Source organism: Mauremys mutica, chromosome 4, assembly GCF_020497125.1.
Source record: "Mauremys mutica isolate MM-2020 ecotype Southern chromosome 4, ASM2049712v1, whole genome shotgun sequence".
NCBI lineage: Eukaryota > Metazoa > Chordata > Testudines > Geoemydidae > Mauremys > Mauremys mutica.
The window spans coordinates 138,142,993-138,168,283 of NC_059075.1; the positions used below are offsets into that span (position 1 = coordinate 138,142,993).

Genomic DNA, 25,291 nt, shown 5'->3' on the forward strand with positions numbered 1-25,291 from the left:
CCTTCATTGTAATCATTAGGATCACTGTAGCTTTAAAATTTCCCTGCTGTTGCAACATCCTAGTGTACATAGGCCTCCCATGGCTGCAGCTGTTTTGAACACTGTGGGCTGAATTCTCTGCAGGCATAACGCCATTAAAGTCAACAGGGAAGCTGGCATGGAATTTGGCTCTGTGTCAATTAAACCTGCTCAGAGCTAGTCTAATCAGGGATGCAACCCCATGCTCTGACTGCCAGAGCTGGGACTGGACGACGGGGGGGATGGATCACTCAATAATTGCCCTGTTCTGTTCATTCCCTCTGAATCATCTGACAGCGGCTGCTGTCAGAAGACAGGATACTAGGCTAGATGGACCATTGGTCTGACCCAGTGTGGCCGTTCTTACCTTGTTATGCTCTAATCAGCATGATTATTTTGGGATGACTGGATCAGGGTTCCTGATGTTGCTAACACTGGTGTGACATTTTTAGACAATGGCCCCGGTTTGGTAAAAGGCCACGGGTGTGACCTTTTCTGCCACCAAGGTCAATGGCAACAAGTTGGGCCCTATTTCTAGATTCATACAAGAATGAACTTCCCATATCAGACATGTTCATAGAAGCATGATCTCCATCTTGCAAAAAGGCAGAGTTCTGCTAGGTATTTAAATACCAAGGAGGGTCATTTAGCTTATAATTGCCTCTAATTAGCACTCCTGCCAACTGGCAACATTCTTTACCTGCAGCTGAGTGGTATTCAGACAGGTGTGAAATTCATTCTTGCCTTTGAAAACACCAAAGCAACTAATACTGCTCTGATCCTTTCAACTGGCCCCGTTGATCAACATAAGAGAGGGGCAAACACATTAGCACCAATAGGAAAAGGCTTTGGAAAGTAATTTATGACCTATCAAGCCTAATGATCAGTACAATGGCCACTGAATTCCACTGTAGCAGTCCATGAGATACTCTGATTAATCCGCTTGGCCCCATTCTGTTCATCCATTCACCTGGAGCTAGACATTTTTTTGGACAAGTATTTTTAATTTTTTTTCAATGCCATCCTGATAAGGGCTGGACAAATAGATTTTGTGCCCTGGCTAGTCACTTTTCATAATGCTTTTGTGAGATTGGCTTGGCTTAATATAGAACATCAATTTGACATTGATGTATGTACCAACTGAGCTTCTGCCAAGTTTATTCATAAGACATCACTTATTGGTCTGGTTTCTGTGAACACAAATGATGCAGGATTGGCAGAAGCGTACATATTGTCTTGTTGCATTGTTGGACAATGTGGCTGGAAAAATATACTCACCTCTAGGAGCAGTTCTGCATGTGGACAGTTTGATAAATGGAAGAGCACAGAGAAGTAAAAGGAGCAAAGCAAAACTGCGGTTAATGCTTATTCTGTATACTGTGTACAGGGTAGCAGTGTTCTCTAGCGATTAGAACAAAGGAGAGAGGAGGCCGGATTCCTGGGTTTTGTTGCTTGCTCTGCCACTGACTGGCTGTGTGAATTTGAGCAAGTCTCTTAACTTCTTTGGGCCTGGATAAATGAAAAGTAATTATTCACTTATAAAGGGAGATTGATACAGAAGGACAGGAAAAAAGCGACCTTAAAGTATATGGTACCTTATATATAAAGGTGATGGTCATCTTAGAATTACCAAGAGAGACAAGGTGGGAGAAGAGGCTACACTGTGTAGCTGGAAAGCTTGTCTCTTTCACCATCAGAAGTTGGTCCAATAAAAGATATTACCTCATCTATCTTGTTTCGCTAATATCCTGGGACTAATATGGCTATAGCAACACTGCAAACATAAGATAGATAAGCCCTTGAGTATTAGATGGACAGATACAATTTTATATGTCTGCTTTAAACTCACAAGACTTAGGACATTATAGAGTTAAGGCAGAAGTGGTGTCCCCATTCGATGCATTCTGTCTGAGTATTTCAGCCAATACAGTGTGCAAGACCTCCCACTGTCCTACAACTTCCAAATTGCAGCTGATAAGAAGCACAGACAAGGGCTTGAGATAAGGACGGAGTGGTAGCTATTACCCTACATTTCCATGCTTTTGTGAATTTGAAGTAGATCCTTGGGGTTTTGTTTTCCTCTCAGATACATGCAAATGGCTTTATTTAATGCAGAGTTAATGGGAGTTATGCGTGCGTGTCAACAAAAATGAATTACCCACCCAGGCTGCCAGAGGAGACTATAAACCTCAAGTGTAGCTTTCTGTCTCAAGTCTGTCTATTACATCTACTTGTTGGGTCCGTCTCATCAGATGTCCCCCTGCAACAGATCAAATGGAAGACGCAACATATTGACTGTGACATGCAATGTGTAATAGCAAATGATGGATGTTGAATCATTTTGTCTGCTAGCTGTTGAGAAAGACAGTAGCTCATTGCCATGACTCAGGGACTGAATTCTGGATGGTCTTAAGGTCTAGTCTACACACAGATTTTGTACCAGTATAACAATGTCATTTAGGGGTGTGATTTTTCACTGAAATAGTTATACCAGTATAACCATGAATGTGGATGCAATTATACTGGTATACAAATGCCTTATACTGGTATAGCTTATTCCTCTTCCAATACAGAAATAAACTACACTAGTTCACGTACTTTTATACTGCTGTAACTGTATCCACAGTGGCAGGGCTATACAGGTTTAACTGCCCTGGTTGGTATAGTTAATACAGTGCAATTTTTGCCTGTAGAACGTATGCTGGGTCTCCTCTAGAAACTGGCTTCTTCCTAAAAGTAGAGGGATGCCTTTAAAGAAGTGTGTTGTGTTTTTATATAAATAAGCTGTGTCTAGTGACAATAAGGAGGGACTTTTACCAGTGAAAAGGACACCCCACCAAGCAGCAATCTGACTGCTTGGTGCAGATTTGATTCAGAACAACACGCAGGGTCTGATTTTTTAAATCTGGTATCCGGTAAATGTGGTCTCTACTATTTGCAGGTTCAAACAAGGACTTGTAGGTAGGGTGACCAGACGTCCCGATTTTATCGGGACTGTCCCGATATTTGCTTGTTTGTCCCGCGTCCTGACCAATGTTAGGTCGGGACACTGGACAAACAAGCAAAGGCTCCGGAGCCCGAAGGGCTCGCGCCCTCCCCTGCCCCGACTGCGCCCCCTCCTTCCCCCATTGGATCCTTCCCCAAATCCTCGCCCCCATCCCCGCCCCCTCACTGCCCCATTGTCTCCCTCCCCAAATCCCCGCCTCTTTCCAAGCATGCCATGCCCAGGAGACTCAGGGGAGTGCAGGGCCGGGGTGAGTGTGAGTCTGGCCTGGCCCCGAGCAGGCAGGACTCGGGCGCGGTACCTGGAGGGAGAGTAGGGGGGTGGCCTGTGGGGCTAGGTGGCGGCTGTTCTCCCCACCTGGGCAGGGGACTCGGGAGCAGCCGCTGCTGCAGCTCCCACTGCTGCGGGGGGAGGAAGTGGCCAAGCACGTGGCGCTCGGCGGCTGCGGCTTTGGTGCCCGGGCCCGAACCCCCCGAGCCCGGGCCTGCTGCGGGGCAGCGCGCACACTGCGCTCAGCCCCTGGCCAGTCGCGTCTGGGCTGGCTGCCCAGCTGGTGCAATCCCGTGGCGGAGGCATCGGCAGCCCAGTCCCATTCGTTCCCCTGCAGGACCCGAGCGGGATGCGGGGGGCTGGGGCCTGCTGCCCCCACTCCGAGGCCGCCCGCAGGATTGCACCAGCTGGGCAGCCAGCCCAGACGCGAGTGGCCAGGGGCTGGGTATGCGCAGCGTGCGCGCTGGGTCCCCGCAGCAGGCCCGGGCTCGGGGGGTTCGTGGGCGCCAGAGCCGCAGCTGCCGAGCTTGGCCAGCGGCCGCTTCCTCCCCCCGCGGCAGTGGGAGCTGCAGCAGCGGCTGCTCCCGAGTCCTGCTGCCCAGGTGGGGAGAACAGCCGCTGCCTGGCCCCGCAGGCCACCCCGTACTCTCCCTCCAGATACCGCGCCTGAGTCCTGCCTGCTCGGGGCCAGGCTGGACTCACACTCACCCCGGCCCCGTGCTCCCCTGAGTCTCCCGGGCCTCCCTCCAGCGCTTGCGGAGGGAGGAGGAATCGGGAGTGGGGGATTTTTTTTTTTTTGCTCTGCCGCCATTTTTTCCCCCTCTGCCCCCGCCCCGCCACCCCCCCCCCCCGCGTCCCGATATTTGACCTGGGTGATCTGGTCACCCTACTTGTAGGCAGCAAGCTTCCTGATTTGTTAATCACAAGTCAGTAGCTTGACAAGTACATCATCTCATTTGGGTCTGCAAATAAAGACACATGCAGAATTATGCCTGCTGTTATTTGGAGGCACAAAGAAAGTAGTTGAGTTAATGCTCTTCTTAAAATCAGGCCTCTTGATCTATCTATCTATCTAGCCATCCATCCATCCATCCTCTTCACCCTGTAACAAAGCAGTAGTTTAATGGTGATAGACCTTTTTAGTCCATGACCCACAAAATGGGAAAAACAATGTCCTGTGACCCATTATATTGCTCGATCCTTTGCAGTTGAAATGGATTGTGGGATTTGGGTCTCAGGAATAGTATAGCCCAATAATAAAGAACAGTACAGTACACTGCAGAGAGCATTCTGGCCTGTTTAAATGCAGTCATTCTTAAATGTAATTGTTTTTGTTAGATCTCAAGTATATTTCCTCCAAAATGCCTCAGATAATTACTAATCCATTTTCAAAAGACTATGGACAATAATTTTCCATGCTAAGTTTGTGTTACACAAGAATTCTGAAAATCTCATGGATAGATGGTGTAACCAATGAAAAAGGAGTGGTGATAATGGGAACTCAGCAAACACTAGTAGTCATATATCTTATGAAAGGAAAGATTCTAATTGGCAGGGTGCATTTTATGGGGTTCAGCAGGTGATACGTGTGTGTACAGGCACTGGAAGGGAAAGTTGGTGGCAGAAGAACAAGGCAGGGGAAAAAAAAAAAGATCATGGATGATGGATCAAAAGGACTATTCATCCACAAAGAGTAGCAGAGGATGGCACCGAATGGGCTACCATGGTTGCAACCCTTCCATAACAGAGATGCCACATAAGAAGAAGTTGGTTTTGGTAGAAATGTTGGCAAGAAAGCAACTGAAACGCAGATCATTTTGTGTTTGTTTGTTTAACTGATCTCCAAATCAAAGATGGTTACAATAATCTAAGGCTCAGATTCAGCAAAGTATTTAAGCACATGCTTAAGTGCACTGTTGAATTGGAGCCTAAATCATAGTCCCATCAATGAAATGTCCATTCGGCGTGGCAGTGACAACAACCTCTGTGAATTGAGAAAGGGAGGAAAAGTTACTGCACTTTCCTCCCCTTAACAACGAACGGCTGCATTCTACCTTCAGCTACCCTCACTGGGGCTTCAGGAATCGAATTGGGGCAGAAATGATCCTCTCTGTAAATGGAAATGCCAATAGGGCCCGAGCTGAGGTGGCCTTTCTAGGGTGTAGCAGGAAGGATCAATGAGACACAAGAATGATTTCTTACATCCTGATGCATATTGCTCACTGGGCTGGTGCAGCATGTGATCTCAATCAAGTACCTCCTCCAGGTCTTTTTAAGCAGCTCTGTTTGCTATCCTTGTAACTTAAGGAGAGCCCACTGCATCTGGATGGAATGACACATGATGTTAGTCATGCTCAGGGCCCCTTGACCACCCTGATACAAGGCTAGCCTTGGGTGCACTGTATACATTACAGGCCTGTGAGCTGTTGTAAGGCTCCACTGATCTGCCACATTAGATGGGGGTTCTGGTTACTGTACTCAGAATGATGTTTCCGAGTCTGTTCCTTCTGCAGTCCAGCTCTGCAGATCTGACGAGCTTCCTTTCACAGCGGACTCTGCAGGAGCAAAATCTCTGGCAGCATTCCTGTCTTTTGTGGCAACCAGGCATGGCCAGAGCTATAGAAAGCGAGTGGCTAATGCTACAGTTATATAAAAGAAATCTTCAAAGAGTCAGTGTCTGCGTCCCATTAGGGATGGCTTGCAGTGGCAGAGCAGGGTAGAAGATACTCCATCTGGCACCATCCGCTTAAGTGGCTTTGTGTATGCCACAAGCAGAATGAAGTCAAAGGAACAAACCAGCTCCTTCAAACAGAGCCTTTGATTGTAATTACCAGTTGCAATGCTGTTGTTCTCAGATTGGGTTACAGCATGATTAAAATCTGGGGCCTAACGATCTCTCTCTAACCAAATTTCACAGCCGGCCCATTTCTTACAAGGGGCAGAACCAGAGACCTGTAGCTAAAAATCCACAGTCTACGGCAGGAAGAGTCAAAACCCAAACTTGAACTGGGCCCATATTTTGCAAATGATCCCTGTGTTTATAATGGAGCTGGACCAAAAGTTCAGATCGGAGCAACCCTGAAACCTGAGGTGTTTGAAATCTAGATCCAAATTTTGTGGATTGAGTCCTTGTCTAGCAATAAAACTCAAACCCAGGGGAGTTCTTAGAGGGCTTGTTCTTTTTTTTTTTTTTTTTTTTTACTGAGAACACGTTGCACAGCTCTATTCATTATACCATATGCATACAACAAACCCACACAGCTGCATGTACACACATACACAAATGGTTCAATGCATCTCTGCACCCATATGCGCACACATACATACACAGGCATGTTGATGGCACAGTTTATGAACACACACTTACACGTACGCACACATGCCTAGGGACACACACACACACACACACACACACACACACACACACACACACACACACACACACACACACACAGAGGTGGTGCAGTGTTATCTCTGCATCAAGTCCCAGGCCCCCTGAGTCATACTTCGCAGACAGTTGGTTTCATTGTCATTTCATGCAGAGAAGCAGCCTCCCATCACACACTGCAAAGGTAACTAACTCTGCCTGCCCCACTTGGTAATTATGATCAAAGGGCCCGTTCTAAGCAGCTGGTTTGATCACTAGCCTAGACCTCCTGGCTTACATTTTGCCTTGTCCCCGTAGGCATAATGGGAAACATCAAGTATTAATTTCAAAGGTGGAAAAGCTCTCAGAATTGGCTGTTGGGAAACACTCTGCATATTGCTTGTGTCTTGGAACAGGAAACCCCACAACTCTCCAGTCCCCAAAGCTCTTGGGCAGGAATCTGCAGATTTACCCAAGAGCCTTTCTTCATGGTCACACTGATGCAACTGATAGCAAAAATTGGCCCGTAGGCTCGTTTGTGTTGGAAATCTGCATCTGCATGAGGGACTCAAATCTGCAAGGTGCTGAGCACACAACTCAGTGAGATCTCTTGCAAGTTTGGGTCCTGGGTCACAATCAGGGGAAGTCTGTGCTGGGAAGATCTAGATACAGAAAGCAGAGCCCTGATCTTTACCTTCCCCTGGAGGACAGGCCAGCAGAGACAAGCAAAAGAGAGATGAGTTTGATACCCCACCTGCACAAGGGTATGTGCAGCACCCTACCCTTTCAGCATTGTGGTAGGATTTCAGTGTGGCCCGCTGTGCTGCCAGCTGGACATCACAGAATGGCTGAAACAAGCATCAGTTAGGAACTGTCTCCACTGGAGCTGGAGGTGTCCTTTCCAGCTCATGTAGACGTGCCATGCTAGCACTGATCAAGCTAGCGTGCTAAACATAGCAGTGTAGGTATAGGCGGTGGGACTCATGATACAGATCCACCTAGACTTAGGTACCTACCTGGGGAAGCTAGCCTGTGCCACAGCATTGCCATTATTAGCATGCTAACTTGATCAAAGCTAACACAGACATGAGCTGGAAATTACAGTACTATTGTCACTAGCTGGAGGCTGCAGTGTGCCTTGACCCTTCAGCGATAGCGGGAAAACCAAATCCTTTGTGAAGCTGCTTTAGGCTGAGGCTAAGAGCCGGGGTGCCCTCTGCTGTTCAGAGAGCATTCCGGCGTCGTAAGAAAGGGAACAAAAGCAGTACTGCCAACCTCAGTGCTCAACAAGCCGGAGTCAGGCCCTGAAAAATCATGAGTTTGGCTTAAAAATAATGAGATTTTGTTTAAAAAAATACCTTTTGGATTCTTTTGATTTGCCTGTTGGTTTCGGAGCCTGTAGGCTGCACTCCGGCCACATTTCAAGCTTTCATCTGCACTCAGGAGGGCTAGAAACTCACTTTTTGTTTCCAACGAAAGCTGAGATTCTTGGGTGACCTCTTGGTTCTAGCGGCTGGGGCTGTAGGAAAAACAATAAAAATTGTGACACTTACGCTGCACTCCTAATAGTTGCCAACAGTACAAAAGCACCAGCAAGAAATAATCATGGGACATTGTTTGCAAATAGGGGCCCAGATGTCCCGATTTTATAGGGACAGTCCTGATATTTGGGACTTTGTCTTATATAGGGCACCTATCACCCCCATCCCGTCCTGATTTTTCACACTTGCTGTCTGGTCACCCTATCTGCAAAGCAGGGGGCCAGGGTGGGTAGAGAATTCTGTCTAACAATCGGTAAATTCCAGTGTCACCCCCCACTGTAGCCACCTGCCAGGTAGCCTCAATGGGGAGAGTCCAGGGACAATCCTGCCCTGTCCCCCAACCTCTGCTGAAGTGGATGGAAGTCCTTGAGCACAGTGCAGCTAGTGTGAAGTGGAGGAGGTAGCCTGAGGTCTGCCCCCATAAACCACACCGCTCCTGGGAGCTCCCTCGGCTCAGCCATAGCAAGCTATTTGGGGGTTAGCAGGCCGATAACTAGGTGGATCCACCTCTCACTGGATCAGGTACGGTGGTTCTTATTTTATCCAGCCTTCCTACCTTCTCGCCTCCTCCCCCGACATCTATATCTCGTGGGGGCATGTGCTTCATTCAGGAGTAGAACAAAATCAGGACACAATATACAGGTTAATGCTGGAATCAGTTTTATTTGGGGCCCAGTCCTGCTCCCACTGGAGTCAAGGAAAGCATTGACTTCAGTGGGAGCCAAGCCAGACCCAGAGAGCTGGGGAATGATGCTGAATCGAGAACACTGCGGTATTAGCAATGCGCCATGATGTGGACCTTTAACATCCTCATTCTGGATGTTCTGCTGTCAAAATCACTCAAGATGGAATACAACATTGGATTTCCCACGGTTTTCCTACAGAATCTCTCTGTCCCACCCGAAAGTTTAGAACAACTGAATTGACTTTTGCTCCGGATACAGGGTAACTCATTATGGCAGAGAGTCCGAGTCCAATACATCAACTGATTTTCAAAAGCATTTGGACAGAGCAACAGTAACATGGTAGCTCTGCATTATTTTGCCTGCACTCTAAAGGTTGCGGGGGACCCTTGCTTAATTAACCAGGAGAGGCAGTCAGGAGGAAAAGCCTTGGGAAGCACGCAGACACCACACCTCCAGGGATTTACTCTATTACACAGAGAAAATTCATTAAATTGCTCTGATCACTGCAACTGACACCATCTTGTTTCCCTTTGCTTTATACTCCCAGACTCAGTGTGTCCCAGGAATAGACCCTCTAGCTTCCCAGAGAGAACTTTGGAAAGACTCTTATGGAAAACACTTACAGAATAGAAAAGAAAACAACCAAATTTCTACAGGTTTTCCTGAAGCATCCTATAGAATTTAACAGAGGATTCTATCACTACCCTTGCTTTAGGGCATAGAAAAGATCACATACTCTATTAAGTCCTACAGGGTTTTAGGGTGATTAACTATAGAACCCCATTACATTTCTATGGAACCCCAGAGGTTTCATCCCTATTACATTCAGTGGGACGGAATCAGGCATCAGAGATTCCATCCTGGTTTGACACCAAGCCCGGAGCATGCTGGGACATGATACGGGGAATATAGAGTAGTGCAGCTGCTCATGCGACACAGGCATGGTCAATAAAGTACAGAGGCAGGTTCTTCTCTAGGAAGACTCAGTACCTTGACTGAAGGAGTTCTCTATATGTCATCTGGGACCCCATGTCCTGCAAGGGAAGGGGTTGGGTTTATCCTTTCTGTCCCTTTTCAGTGTACAGCACTGCGCAAGTGGCTAGGCAGATTAGAGGCTTGTGGGGGTTGTTAAGCCATCCTCTGATGTGTCAGTGAGGGAAGAAGGATGTTTGGTCTCAAGCGTCCAAAAATGTGATCCAGCATCCTCCGCTAGCCAATGGGGTACAGGGGTAGGTTGGACACTCCTTGCGCTGAGTCGGCTGGGGCCAGGTTTCAGTATTGCCAACATCAAGCATTAAAAATAATGAGTCCAGTCCTCCAAAAATCTCACGATTGATTTAAAAAGTCATGAGATTTTTTTAAAATGACAAATATGGGGATCTTCTGGTCTCAGAGCCTTTGGGGTGCACTCAGGTCATGTTTTCAAGCTTTTCTTCAAGCATAAGGCCTAGAAACTCACTTTTTAAAAAATGAAAGCAGAGATTCTCATGCTCTCTCTCAAGTCCAGTAGCCAGAGCGAAAGGAAATACACCAAAAGTTGGGTGAGTTGCCAGTACTGCTGTTTAGCCATTATCTGATCTGCCTGCTTCTTTGGCCATTCTCTCTAGGAAGGCAGTGTGACCCAGTGCATCAGGCATGGGAATGAAGTCAGGAAACCTAGGTGCTATCCCTGACTCCGCCACTGACTCACTACATGACCCTGGGCAAGTAATTTCATCTCCCTGCAAGAGGGCAATAATGAAACTTTCCCACCTTCATGAAGTGCTTCGAGACCTGTGGTTTAGAACAGCAATGAGGGCACTAACTGCTGTGATCATGGATCTATGGGACTGGTAAGGAGCCTCGTACCCTCGTGTCTCCTAATCTGACCCAGGTCATGAAGGAGAAATTATTAACATCCTTGGAAATTCCTTAGGTTCAGACCCTGTTGCCATCAGAGCCAGTAGCAAAACTCTCATTGACTCTGAGGGGGAGCAGGTTTGAGTCTTTGCAACAGCTGCCTTGTTGCCACCCGTGCTGGAGTGTCTGCTCAGGCTGCATGGTTCAGAGTGACACCCTCAGGTCACCAGGGCTGCTCTCTTGGCGTCATCTTCTCCACGCTTCCTTTCTTGTTCCATTTCATTCCATCAGCGCCCCAGGCCTCCTGCCTTTTGCCAGATCGACAGCCCTGGGGGGATACAGCTGGAGGCCCTCGTGCGATCCCTCCACAGTGCTCAGAGGTAGCAAGACCGGAGAAGAGGAGGAGGGCGGCTCAGGCTGTGGGGTTTGCCCACATTCATACAGGGAGGCAGCTGCGGGGATGTTGGAGGAGTCATTTGGAAAACGCCATTGGGAACCTCAGCCTCCTGGGGTGAATGCGAAGAGCACTTGAGAGGTTGTTTTGGGAGAATCCAGCCAGCAGAGCAGCTGCATAAGGCTGATATAAGAGGCACTACACTGACCCCAGCTTAGGCGTGGGGTGGGCGAGGAGCATGTAGGGAGAGAGAGCTCGTGACTGGAATGGTGGGATGGAGGGTCTGGAGGTCAGGACGGAGATGCAGTGGGAGAGCTGGGAGGGGGGAAGCCCAAGACTGGAGTAGCAGGGCGTGCTGCAGGTCAGGAATCAGGTGCACTGACTGGGCTGTTTTGGGGGTGCATTGAGAGCGGCACCTGCGAAGCTTGTCTGTCTGTCTCTGCCTCTTGCACCTTCAGCCAATAAGAGCAACCAAGCTCCTGTCCGTTTGGGGATCTTCATGCAGTTCACTTGGACAGCTGGTTCTGGACCACTGAACCCTCTTTCAAAGACAGTGGGGCTTAGTACATTTGCACGGTGGTTTTAGATGCTGGTTGGGTTTTTCCCCTGTTCCCTACAGCAGTCTCATTAAGCCCCCCACACTGTGATTAATTAACAGAGGCTCCTCTAGTTTCACCTTGAGCTGCTCTCTCATGTGAAGCAGGGAGACAGCTACAAAAAAATAGTTTGAAAACTTTCCTTGAAATAATTAAAGGAAGAGTAGTCTGAAAACACTGTTAGCTCCCTTCAGGCAGTGCCAAGTACAGGCAGAGCCATCCCGGGGAGTGGCCCAGTCTTAGGATGCCTAAGACAGTGTTGTTTAGTGGCTAGAGCACTAGAGTGGGTCTCAGGAGACCTCAGTTCTATTCCCACCTCTCTGCTGTTTGTCCGTGAGCAAGTCACTTCCCCTGCTGGGTGCCTCAGTTTCCCCGTGTGTAAAGTGGGGATCATGATATTGACCTCCTTTGTAGAGTACTTTGAGCTCACCCATGAAGAGCACTTGGTATTAATTATTATTATTATTATTATTAATTAGAGCAGCTCTGACTACAGTATAGCCAATGCAGAGGCTTAACTTGGAATGTCGCCTGGAAATAAAGCTGCACCCAGGCAGTGCTGTGGGTACCCACAGCCTAAAGACTCAGCAGCTGCAACCAGGGCCAGATTTTCATGAGACTTCAGCGTGTGGCTGCTGAGCTCTTGTGCAAATCTGCCCATTGCAGCGGGAGGTGCTGGGTGTTTTGCAAATCTGGCCTAGATGGGAACTGAGCTACTTCCCATAAACCAGCCCTACAGGCCCCCCTCCTGGCATGGGGTGCATACTTCTGAGCTTTGGCTGTGTCTACACTAGAGAATGGAATTGTCACTAAGCAGTTTAAGCACAAACCAGTGCCATGTGTCCACAAGTGCCAGGCACATTTGGGTTAAGGATCACTGCAGTTTGGCCTCACATTTCCGTTAGCACTCAGCTCCATCCCTGCAGGCGTGCTACCCTCTGGGTCCCTAACCCACTCAGAGGAGCCAGGATTCATTCCCAAGGCACTCGCATGGCCTTGTGAAATGCATTCGCTCATCTTCTGCAGTCAGAGTTCCAGGCTCTGTAGCTTTGGTCACACCCCACCCCACTGTTTTCCCGCAGGCCGGGTAAATGACATAGTGTGAGACCCCCTATGATTTGTCACCCTCCTTCCCCTGTGTCATTTGCAACCGAGGCTGACGTTAACGAGAAAGTCACGCTCTCCACAAGCCACAGACACCTGGGCGATGTTCATGGAGCTGGCAGGCGATACAACCTCTGGGATTCAATCTTATTAAGAAGGCCAGGGAAGTCTGTCCCTTTCACTGCCGCCCCGGTTTTCCTGTGGCATGAGAGGAGGATGCTCAGACAGGTTGGAGAGAGGGGAAATTCCACTCCTCCTGAGAGACAAGAACCGTGTACCTTGCAGATAAGAGGCGATCAGGTTCCTCCTGCCTGCCTGAAAGTCCCTGGAACTACTCATGGACGGCAGCAGGCTCTGGATTTCAGTGCTGGAGAAAGACAGAGCCTTGGCAACCCTGGAGGCTGACGTCATCTCTCACCACAGGGCAGGTTTCCCACATACTGCTCCATCAACATGCCTTAGCACCCTGACCTTGCTGGACCCCTTCTCTAGGGACCAGAGGCTATGTCAGCCTTGCTGGCAGCGTTCATCCTTGGCATCTCTGCCAACGAGGGCACTGCCAATTAGTGCCAATGGCAGTGACGAAGAGATCTGCTCACTAGGAGCTGAGCTGAGGCTTTGGCTGTGCTGGGGATTTGCCTCAGTCCAGGTCCTAGTGAGCAGGCCTGTTCGTCACTGCCGTTGGCACTAATTAGCAGTGGCCAGACCCAGGTGCAAACTCCCCCCGTCGACAGGCAAAGCTGCGACAAGTTGCGCTTTGCACCAATTCAGCTTCCTCTGGTTGCAAATATGAGTAAGTTACATCAGTGCAAATAGCCACCTTGCCTCTTTACACTAGTGCAACTACACCAAGGACTGAAATACCCAGTGCAAACGAACCCCCCCCAACTCATTGCACAGACACTCCAGCTGCTAGCTGGTAAGAGGCAAAAGGCTCTATGGTTAGCTCATTTCCCTGAACCATCCAGTCCCTCCACACGTTCCCCGAGCACATCAGTGCATCATCACCAGATACAAGTACAAAGTGAGCTGCCACTCATTTCAAACAACAGCTGCGGGGTCATTAGAATGATCTACAGTTTGCACATAGGAGCTTTGGGTTCGCTAACTAAGCCCATGTAAATGGAGTTAGCTCCAAGCAAACGTGTAGCTCGGATAACTATTTTTTTTCTCTAAGTGCTTTCCACAGCTATTATTTTGATTAGTAACTGTCTCTCTCTCACCGCTTCCCAGTCCCCCGGCCACCCCGGCTCTGCATTTCAGGGCCTGATCCCCCTCCCGCCAACACTACGCTGACTCTAGTGTGTTCTGTGGATTCTAACCCACACCGGAGGAAGCAAGAGGAGAATCAGGCCCTGGGCTGCTTCTTCGGACTGCGTCTAGAAGCGAGACAAAGGGGCAGGATTCCTTCCCTCCCTTACGCTGGTACAGCCCCACCAAAGCCAGCAGAGTATTACACCCGCGAGATCAGAATGTAGCCCTGAGTCTCTGCCAGCAGAATGCATCATTATACTAAGCAGGGCTCAGCGCTAATGAGAAAAATCAGCCCAGTGGGGAAGCAGCAGGCTGGGTCTTGTGGAGAAAAGGTTCCTTCAGGACAAAGGGAAGCGTTTAATTAATAGATGGAGATTTTATGCTGTGCAGAGGCAGTGCTGGGAGCTGGGGTTTGCTATTAAAATGGAGGGGGAAAAAAGCCACCCCTTTTCCAGCTCTGCGCGGCATTTGCATTTGTGAGCCAGAAAGCTGTGTTATCCAACACACCAGCAACTCATGAACCGGAGGGGGATTCACAGCCTCTAGGCTGGGCCATGGCTCCCTCTGGCTCTGCATACTGAGCTGTTTTGGCCGCTCAGCGGGCTGGGCTTCACTGCCATCGGGATCATAGCGGCATGGTGTGCAATGGATTCCAAGTCCATTGATAGCCCACTGGCTTCAACGGGAGCAGGAGGAGAATCATGGTAATCACAGCATCAGAAATGTAGGACGGGAAGGGACCTCAAAAGGTCATCTAGTCCTGTCCCCTGCACTCAAGGCAGGCCTGTGTAATAGACCATTCCTGGCAGGTATTTGGATAACCTGTTCGTTAAAACCTCCAATAACAGAGATTCCATAACCTCTCTAGGCAATTTGTTCCAGTGCTCAACTACCATCTGGACTTTCTCCAATTTGTCCACCTCTTTCCTGAAATGTGGCACCCAGAACTGGACACAATATGCCACGATCACAATAAATCAACACAATAATCTGCACTCATATTGTACAGTTTAGCCAACCTGCTTTACAAAGCTGGGGCAGTGTCCTTCTCCCAACAGGGAAACCGAGGCCCAGGCAGGGAAAGCTACCTGCCCAATATCCTACACACAACCCAGGAGTCCTGGCTTGCAATTCTACCCGACTGCACCATCGCCCACTGGAGTGGGCTGCGCTGATGTGGGACGTGCGCTTCATGGAACTTCCCACGTGGAGTTCAGAGAGAAGTTTCTTCTCCTTAACTAGTTTCACACACCACTTAGCAAATTAGAACCGCCACCAGGCACTAATCCTGGGCTCTTTTACAAACACTCCTGTCATTCCCTCCTTCCCACCTGGCTGATTATTCTCCTGCATCTGAATAATTTGTTGACATTTCCCTCCCCTTCCCTTAGACAGTATCTGTGACCACCGCTACATCGGCCCAGCTTGCCATTACATCAGCTCGCACATGCTAAGCTGGGCTGTGCCTGCTCGGGATTTGGAAGGGAGGCCTGCAGGGAGAAAACAGTGATTTGCTGAGATGCTCTTCCCAACACCCCAGCATGGTACCAAGTGGGGGGCAGGCTGTGGTTGTGTTTTCGGGACCAAGTTCTGGTGCTTATGGCAGAGTTATCAGTCCCCCACACTCTGTATCTGCAATGGGCCAACCTAAATTGATCCTGTAGCTTCACCTGGCTTCAGCGTTCTCCTTCACTTCCTGTCTTCAATGACTGTGTGGCGTTCCTGAGCAGTGTTGCCTTCAGCCCCACAGATAACTGCAGCTCAGCTGTTGGTGAGGCCATCCCGTATTGCAGTTACTACTTTGCATTTATCTAGCTCCTTCCCTGCAGAAAGGCCCGGTCCTGTCAAGTGCTGAGTGCTACCAACTCCCACCACTGTCCATGGTGCTCAATAAACAGGGCTCAGCATCTCCCCAGGTTGGGCCAGAAACAACCAGAGGCCCACCGCAGGCCAAGGCTGTCGTCTCAAAGAGGCTGCTCTTTGGGAGCCTGAGCTCCTAGATCATGGGCTCCTAGACCCTCAAAGGTATTTAGGCTCCTAACTTCCCCTGAAACCAATAGAAGTTAGAGGCCTAAATACATGTGAGGATCTGGGCCCTTCTTCCTAAAACATGGTGGGAGCCTGCTGCAGGGTGCGATCAGACAGGCCATAGCTGCTTCCAGTTGTGTTTAGCCAGGGGGGATGTAACTAATTGTCTCCGGGGCTGCTAGCTGCAGAGTAAATATATTCCCCCTTTTCATCTGTACCAGGTGGCAGTCTGAGATCAGAGGGGAAGGTGACTTACAGCTGGTGGGACAGCACTTCAAAAGGGGCCACTGATTTCACTGCTTAATGGCAAATGCAAATAGATGGGAATGGTTTTCTCCCACGGCCTCTGCAACAACTTTCGGGAGAGGGCTCAAGCCACAGCATTCAGATCTGAATCGCAGGCGCACTGATCAGTCTCTGATTTATCGTCTAAAAAGAATGGCTCAGGCCTGGGAAACTCCTTCAAATCCTCTGCAGTGCTAAGTACTCAGGATATTACTGAGCAGGGCTGGATGTGACCGGGTGACAGCTCAGCATAGCCCATTACCTAGTCTCTGAGCCAGCCAACCCCCTGCGTCTCACTTCTATGCAGCTACAATGGAACGGGATACTCCGTGTGTCCCCCTGCTAATATCCCTTGTCTCAACTACCTTCCTTCTCGGCAGAGACACACTGGATAGAGGGCTCCTTGTATTAGAAATACCTCATTAGAGAATTCCAAATGCGATGACCCAAAAAGCCACTAGGTGTCCTCAAAGCGGCACACTAAAGCAACCCCAAGACTGTCCCGCTTCTTTGCCAGGCTCAAAGATTAGCAAGGCAACTCGCTGGAGTGGCTGGGAACTCAGTCCTGGCGACTGGGGGGTTTGCTAGGCCCCTGTGCCCCCTGGATTTCTGCATGCTCTTCCCTTGCTGCATTTTGGGCTATCGACTTGCCTTTGGGCTTCAGGATGTGACCCATGAGCAAATAGCCCACCCAGCTTGAAAGCCCACATGGCACGTGACAGACCAGAGCAAAAGGCATCACAGTGCTGGCCCATCGCAGCCCATGCTCTGGAATCCACTGAGGTCTTGAGTCACCCTGGAGAGACTCTTCTATCTGGCCCAGATTTCCCCAAGCCTGGCAGGGAGCCTCATTCCTGCCTCCCAACAAGAGTCTTATCTTTCTCCCTCTCCTTGACCTCTGAGGCCGAATCAGCCAGCTGCAATCAGCCCAGAACCTCTGCTGCACAGCCTGTGACTCACTGGCACTGCTTGATCTAGGCCTTACCCTGAACGCAGGGCCTGGATCCAAGTGATGAGTAGTAAATCGGTCATTTGGGGAGAGACTAGGAAAATGTTTGCAGCATGTCCGACGAGCTGATCCCTGATTACAATGAACCCACGTCCAGGCTTTGCATTATGGAGCTGGAGAGGATCCCAGAAGTTATTTTGCTGAGCCAGACCCCACAGAGTTACATCACCATGGCAGCACAGAGTGCCTACCTCCTAGTGAGCAGGGAATGTGGCCAGAGGGAATCTGCACCACTGGGACTCATCTGCAGCAAATACTCCCCCTAGGAGCTGCAGCATCAGGCTCAGGGAGATTAAACTGGATTATTGGCGCTGACTCGCAAAATGCCAACATCTCGTTGTGATGGGCCCACTTCTCCTGGCAGAAAGCACAGCCACTGAGATCCGGTCACATCACCCTCCCACTTTACACAGGTGCGAACAACTGCAAGGTGGCAGCTGCTGGATTTTACACCCTCTTTCTCCCTTCCTTGTCTCATTAAGTGCCCTCTAGTGTTCCCAGCAATCTCCTGCATCCCCTCCCTCTTCTCGGAGCTGCTAGCATCCGACACAGCCTGGCAGCTGGTGTGCTGGGCTGCTGGGCAAGTGAAAAGTATATTTTGTGCAACAGTTTAAAAAGGATTTATTTTTCCAGTTTGTTTGAAGTTTTCTGTGATTTTTTATTTTTTTTAACAAAAATATGTAAATGAGATTTTAAAAATTGTTCAAAATTACAATGTTGTAACAACAAAGATTTCCCCGCTGTCACGGGGCCACACACTGGGAACTTCACAGCAACTGCAAGGATAGAATTTAGGTGCTCATGGCTTAGAGCTCAAGTCCCTGCCATTTGGGAATTCCATTATCTGCTAGCAGTATAGGGCCTATGACACACAGCTGAGCAGTTCTGACTATCCAGGTGAGGACAGTGATGCACAGACCCACAGTACATGACTCTATCCAGTAGGGAACAGTCCTGCACTGGGCTGAGAAGGGGCTGGACAAGACGTGCTCTTGGAGCTCTTTTTGATCCCTGGGTTATAGCAGGGCCTTTGTGTAGTTACCTTGAGAGAGCAGAGCTCCTGTATCTCACGCAGCATCTGCTATGGGAAGACGGGCGGCCGATCAGCAATGGCTCAGTGCTGGGCTGGCTCTGTCCCTGCTCCCTGTAGTGTTGTGGGAACATAATCTGGTTACGACCCTGCTGCCAGGCCTCTGCCCTCAGAGAAGGGGAGCAGCCCAGCAGAGGAACAAGCAGCTCACGCCGGGCTGGAGGCTAAGCAGCAAAGCACTGTGAACAGGCCGGCTGCCCAAGAGACAGCTAAGCCAGGTGGTCCTGAGCTGGGCGCACTGGGCTTGGCGTGCCAGGAGCTCTGCAAGCACCCGTGTCTCCGCTCCTCTGGCTGATCGCAGCTACCTTTATGGATTGTTTCAAAGTGCTAAAAACTACCTCAGGGCCCCATTTCCCTGGGCTTTCTTGGCCCTACGGTGGCACCAGTACCCCAACCACCCCAACTTGCCGTGGCAACAACGCCCCATCCATCCCCAGCCCTGTGATGCACAAATGCCCCAGCTCTAGGCACCAGCATTCCAAGCACGTGCTTGGGGCGGCCCTTTTCAAGGGGCGGCACTCCGGCTCCTCGGGGGAAGGCCCTTTTCAAGGGGCGGCAGGCGGCACTCCGACCTGGCCTTTCATCCCAGGATCCCAAAGTAGCTACAAGTCCAAGCAGCAGAAGGCCAGGGCAGTAGCTGCAAGGCTGAAACACCCTTCCATACCCATAGCTATAACCACCCAGCCGAGAAAACGGTGCTCAGCTTCCCCATTGCAGACAGGCCCAGTGATTGCTCTGTGCTGGTATGAGTCACATTTAAACAGGACTTAGCTTGAGCCGCATGGATAGGGATTTCCTTCTGAGAACCGTGCAGGCCAGCCACCGGGAGAAGCACAAGGACGGTTTTAGAACATGGTGACAGCACAGCTGGCAGGAGAAAATGAACCCCCCTTCTCTGTTCTGATCAGGGAAGTGCTTCCTGCTAGCAGCCGGCTTGTCCCATGGCTCTGCCCAGTGCAGTGTGGCCAGGGGATTAGCATGGGTAGCTATGTCGGCCTGCCAAGGGAGAGCCTGGCTTTGTTCTCATCGACAGAGCCTGTCACCGGAGCACTTGCCCCGTCACAAATAACATTGACAACCGCTGGGCTCTTTCAAAGGCAGGAAGCACGGAAGGGTCTTAAGCGGTTTACACTCGCAATTGGCTCTGGCTAAGCTGCCAGGCAGCTTCCTCCACACCCCCCCATCCCACCCCCCCCAGCCCTGCAGCTACACCCCTGGCTTGTTCTGCACAGGATGGGGAGGAACGTTCACTGGTAAATCCCAGTTTCCTCCAAGGCAAATGACTTTATTAAGGAATGTAGACAATAAGCCTGCGAGGCTGGTGGCTGCAGCAGTGGTAAGGCTGCCCTAGTGCAGGGCCTTCGATGACAGTCTGTACGCTTGCTAGCAACAATAAGAATTTCCCAGGCTGGCTCCCTCTCCCTTTAGTCCATGCTGCCCCAGCTTTGCAGCTCCCCAGTTTGATCCCTCCGTAGCAGGGAGGAACCTATGGAATCTCTCACTGCAGAGAGCCTTTGCTCAGCGAATACAGGTTTTAATTGTGCTGCTGCTATGAGCAAGAATCGCAACCCATCCATCAAAGAGCATTTGGCCACAAACCACAGATACAAATTTAAACAAAACCAAGGAAGAGGAAGTGACTGCTATGGCATTCTGGCTTCGCTGTGGGATGCGTGTACGTAGAGGTGGGTCCAAAGCCATTCCCTAATCTCTTGGGGTGTTGGAAATCCAAAGTTAGCTCGGGGTCCAGGTTTTGCAAATGGTCCTTTATCTGTGAAGTGAGCCAAAGTGAAATCCTGGATCTGAGCACCCCGGAGCATCATGGGCATTAAAATCCCAACCTGGAACCGGATCTGAATGCTGCAGCTCAGCCCCATCTCTGTGTCAGAACCAGTGAAGGCAGGTCTGCCTGTTCTATGCTAAATGCAGAGTCATCCATTTGCTTCAAACAGTCCTCAAACTAGCCCTGCATGCCTCCATCTGTCAGAGCACGCCCAGGAGTGCTGGCAACGCTTGGCTTCAACTCCGGGCACAAGAAATGGGCAAATTCTACAAGTTAATGGGCAATGAAGTTGCTGTCAACCCAGACATTGGACTGGCTTCTCTCTGGCTGATGGCGCTCACCATCCATTCTAGCTTATATGATTAGGAAGTTCCCCTGTAGCTCGCCAAGGGATTCTGCGCAGGGAGGAATGTCTTGCACCCTGGGTGCTTGGCAAGCGTAATGTCACATTAGAACAGGAAGGCTGGTTCCACCCAAACAATGGAGTCAGTGGGGTTTCTTTAACCAGCGTGTCTGGCTACACAGGGTCTTCATGTGAGCACTGCAGCTCTGAGCTATGGTTAGAGAAGCGCAGTAGAGTATGAGAACGTAGCCCTGGCATACCCTGATCTATAGGGTCCTTTCCCAATGGCAGGGGAAACGATGTTCCAGCTCCATGGGGCGCTCTTCTCAGCCAAGCTCCTTCTTGGACCTTTGCAGGTGGTCAGAGTGGATCCCCCCCAACCAAAGTGCTCCTCCTAGGCTGGTCAATCTCCCGCACTGCGGTATGAAGCTGGTGCATTCTTCAGCAATTCGGGGCTGGCATAGGACCGAGGGGTCCTGGATGGGGGTGGAGATGAAGGGGTGATGCCCCTGGGTAACAAGGCTGACTAATAGACAATCAGGAGCCCCTGCGGGCCAACAGCTTCAGAGCAGTGTTCGCTTCAGAGGTGTGTGCACAAGGGTGGGGCGCTGCCTACCTTCCCCAGGACGTTCTGTGAAGGCAGCTAGGGGTGCAGCAGGAGAGAGCAAGGTGCAAACTACGTGAGGCTGATCCTGACAGCATCACCGCCACTGCCTCTTTCCCAGGACCTCAGAGCTGGACCTGCCAGGGGGTGGGAACTGGAAAGGGGCTGGCTAGGAGTCAGAGATGCACAGTGCCTCCACTGCGTCACTCAAGCCCTGGTTCACTCCGCCAACGGCCAGCAGGCAGTTCTTCACCACGATGCTAGAGCAGGTGCAGCGGGGGGTCGGCATGGGCGGCAGGCTCTCCCATTTGTTCTTCCCTGGGTGGAAGGCTTCAGCTGACTCCAGGACCGTTGGCTGGTTCCCTGAAAGAGCCAAAGTGGGGTGGCGGAAGCGGGAGGGGGAGGGGAGGAAGAGCAAAAGTGTTGTGGAGACAGGATAAATATACAAAAATAATGGGGGGGGGAATCAAATTTGAGCAGAAAAGAAATCACCACTTTGGGGCAGTGATCCAAAAGCAGAAATGGCCTCATTTGGTCCTACGTTGAGCAGGGGGTTGGACTAGATGACCTCATGAGGTTCCTTCCAACCCTGATATTCTATGATTCTCTCTCTTTCCCCCCCCATCTCCCATGAGGATGCTTGGGATGTCTTCTCTGCTACATAGAACAAAGACTTCTCTGGGTGGTCATGCGGAACCCAAGGTGATACCTGCCAGCTCCTGCTCACGCTCCGGCTTCGAGTCTTGCTCATTCTGTTCTTTGTGTTAATCATGTAAATAAAAATAACACCTAGCTCTTATGTAGCGCTTTTCAGCTGTGTATCTCAAAGCATAACTTTTCAAAGGAGACCAGTATCCTTAGCCCCACTGGGGGAAACTGAGGTACAGGAAGGGAGGCAACAAGAACTTGCATTGAATAATTTCTTTCTTTTCAAGTATTGCAGGACACAGAAACCAGAGCCTGCTGCAAGCTGCAGCTTATAGCGACGAGTCTGCCCCCTGCTGTCCAAAATGGTTGATGACCCCTAGTCTCCAGCTGCACCCGGCGGCACCCTTACCCTACAATAGCAGCTGTGCCACACTGGCTCCTCAGGACTCATGATGCCCTTCCAGCCCTGGTCTGGCCCGGGGTGGAGTTGCCGCTCTGTACTCTTGTTAAGGCTGCAGTTGGCAGCTAGATGGCGCCATGCAGTGAACCCCCTGCACCATCCCTCACAACTACCCAGGAAGAAACAACTGCCATGAAGGATGGCTCCCAAACACCCAGCAGCGACAATATGAATTTGTGGGGCAGGTCGTGAACTCTCACACAGGCATCTCCGAGTGGGAGTGGAAGCTCGCAGGTAACGCGTTACCCAGAACTAGGAGGAGGGATGGAAAAGAGATTTGTACCTCACAAGCATCGCATGAGACAGAAGAAGATTTCAGCCTCGATTTTCATAAGTGACTAGTGATTTCGGACGGCTCCATTTTTGGGTGCCCAACTTAAGATACCCGAAAGAGGCTTCATTTTCAGAAGGCAGGTTCTCAACAGAAAAATCAGGCCCCTTCCAGGGTCCCGTGCTGGGCAGCCAAAAACGAAGCCACTCAAAATCAATAGGGACCTGTGAAAGTCTTGCCAATTCAGGTGAGATTTCCCAAAGCGCCTGAATGACACAAGAGACTAATGGGGAGATTTTCATAGCTTCGCGTGGCAGTTAGACACCTAACTCCCATTGCAAGTCAACCTGCCTTTGAAAATCTCCCTAAGGCTCACTGAACGTTAGTGGGATTGGGGCTCTGAAGTGCTTAAGTTACTTTCAAAAATGGAGCTTAGACTCCTAAGTCACTTCAGTGCTTTTGGAAAGGTTACCCTTCACCTCCAGTTGTTCCTCACCTAGCCCCCCGGCCACGATGACTCGTCCTTTCAAGTAGCCAGCGACAAAGTCCGCTCGCCTTTTCTTCAGGAAGGAGGAGCGATCCATCTTCATCCAGCCGCCTGAGGAGAGAAAGGACAGACAGATGAACCGTGCTAATCTCAGCGGTTCACCACACTCCTGGTGAAACTCAGTGGTTTGTCGGGGAGTTTTGCTCAGAACCTTTGGTTCTGTTTGAACCCCAGACGCAAACAAACAGAGTCAAAAGTCACTGGGAGGGATACTAACTTCACACGGGGTGAAGTTAGAGATGGACCTGAGCTAAAATCCCGGCCAGGCATTGGGTGTTTGAAATCTGAGCTCAGAAGAGGATATCGATTTTACAACAGGCAGAACCGAACCCTGGAGCCAAACTGTGGGCTGCTGGAAAATCTGGATTCAGATTTTACAGCCTGTGCCCATCTGCAGAAAGTTGGCATGAACATCCCCTCCCTCGCCAAGCAAAACTCCTGCATTTCACACTAGCCCAGACACACCAGCAAGCCAGGGGAAACCAAAGCCCTGCTTGGTGTTCCCTACTGAAGGGAGAACAACTGAGAATCAATGTGCTCCATGCAGATCTTACCTGTGTACAAACAGGTACAGCACAACTAAACCAAACCCCACTGGCCTCTCCACCTCCGTAAAGCCTGTTTGCCTGGCATTGCCCTGACTTGTATAAGCCTATGTCACAGCTGGCCAGGGTCTCTCAGGGCAGCATCCAGGAGAGAGTTTGGTATTAGAGCCAGCTGCCTGGACAGTGGGTTTGCCACCCGCAGGCTGCGTGGCTAGTTTGCTTTTTTACTATTGATGGCAGAGCTGGGTGCAAGCGAGCCGCAGTCAATCCTGCAGGAGACAGCGTGCCTCAACCCTCAACAAAGCCAATGGGAGCTGCAGATCCCTCTTAGCCCACCTATGTATCGCTCTAGCTGTGTGTCTTTAGACCCTGGCTGACTTAAAAGCTATTGCCCTTCATATCACACACACTCCTCACCTGCAAGCACTGAACCTGACGGGCACCCACCTTGCTCAATGTCAAACACATCCACAGTCTTCATGAACTTGGGCTGCCGGTACAGCCTGCCCTGCCGCAGCCCCCCGAGACTGAAGAGGTTGTGCTCCGTGGGCACGAAGCTGGAGAAGGCCCTTTTGCTGGGGATGCTGGGGAACTTGGTCCATGACCTGGTCTCTGTGTCGAAGACCTCAAAGGCATTGATGGCGTATTTGGACTGCCTCCCACCTGGGGCAGACATGGGGACAGAAGCATCCCAGGGCAGGGTCAGTTTGTCAGTTAGCTGCCTCCAGGCTCTGGGAGAAGCACAGGCTAACTGGGAGTAACTTACCTGGCAGTTGAAATGAGTGAGGCGGGTTTCAGACAATACAGAACCATACGACGGAACTTAGGTAACCACCTTATTATTATTTCCCTTATCCTCCCTCCTCTGCTTTCATCTGCCACACTCATAGACTCAGACTTTTAGGTCAGAAGGGACCATTATGATTATCTAGTCTGACCTCCTGCACAACGCAGGCCACAGAATCTCACCCACCCACTCCTGTAACTAACCCCTAACCTATGTCTGAGTTATTGAAGTCCTCAAATCATGATTTAAAGACCTCAAGGTGCAGAGAATCCTCCAGCAAGTGACCCGTGGCCCACACTGCAGAGAAAGGCAAAAAACCTCCAGGGCCTCTGCCAATCTGCCCTGGAGGAAAATTCCTTCCCGACTCCAAATATGGCAATCAGCTAAACCCTGAGCATGTGGGCAAGACTCACCAGCCAGACACCCAGGAAAGAATTCTCTGTAGTAACTCAGATCCCACCCCATCTAACATCCCATCACAGACCATTGGGCATATTTACCTGCTAATAATCAAAGAGCAATTAATTGCCAAAATTAGGCTATCCCATTATACCATCCCCTCCATAAACTTATCAAGCTTAATCTTGAAGCCAGATATGACTTTTGCCCCCACTGCTCCCCTTGGAAGGCTGTTCCAGAACTTCACTCCTCTAATGGTTAGAAACCTTCATCTAATTTCAAGTCTAAACTTCCTAATGTCTAGTTTATATCCATTTGTTCTTGTGTCCACATTGGTACTAAGCTTAAATAATTCCTCTCCCTCCCTGGTATTTATCCCTCTGATATATTTATAAAGAGCAATCATAGCTCTCCTCAGC

At 50.1% G+C, this 25,291-nt stretch overlaps 1 protein-coding gene across 3 annotated transcripts in view; it reads right to left on the reverse strand.

Moving 5' to 3' along the window:
* Window positions 1-19,703: 19,703 nt before the first annotated feature.
* KLHDC8A (kelch domain containing 8A) overlaps window positions 19,704-25,291 on the reverse strand; it is a 36,658-nt gene continuing 31,070 nt past the window's right edge. For all 3 annotated transcript variants that reach the window (XM_045017214.1, XM_045017213.1, XM_045017212.1), the window contains 3 exons: window positions 24,134-24,349; window positions 23,091-23,192; window positions 19,704-21,578 (listed from right to left, as the gene is read on the reverse strand). In XM_045017214.1, the coding sequence (XP_044873149.1) occupies window positions 21,385-21,578; window positions 23,091-23,192; window positions 24,134-24,349 (512 nt within the window). In that variant the 3' untranslated portion in view covers window positions 19,704-21,384. The remainder of the gene's footprint in view (window positions 21,579-23,090; window positions 23,193-24,133; window positions 24,350-25,291) is intronic.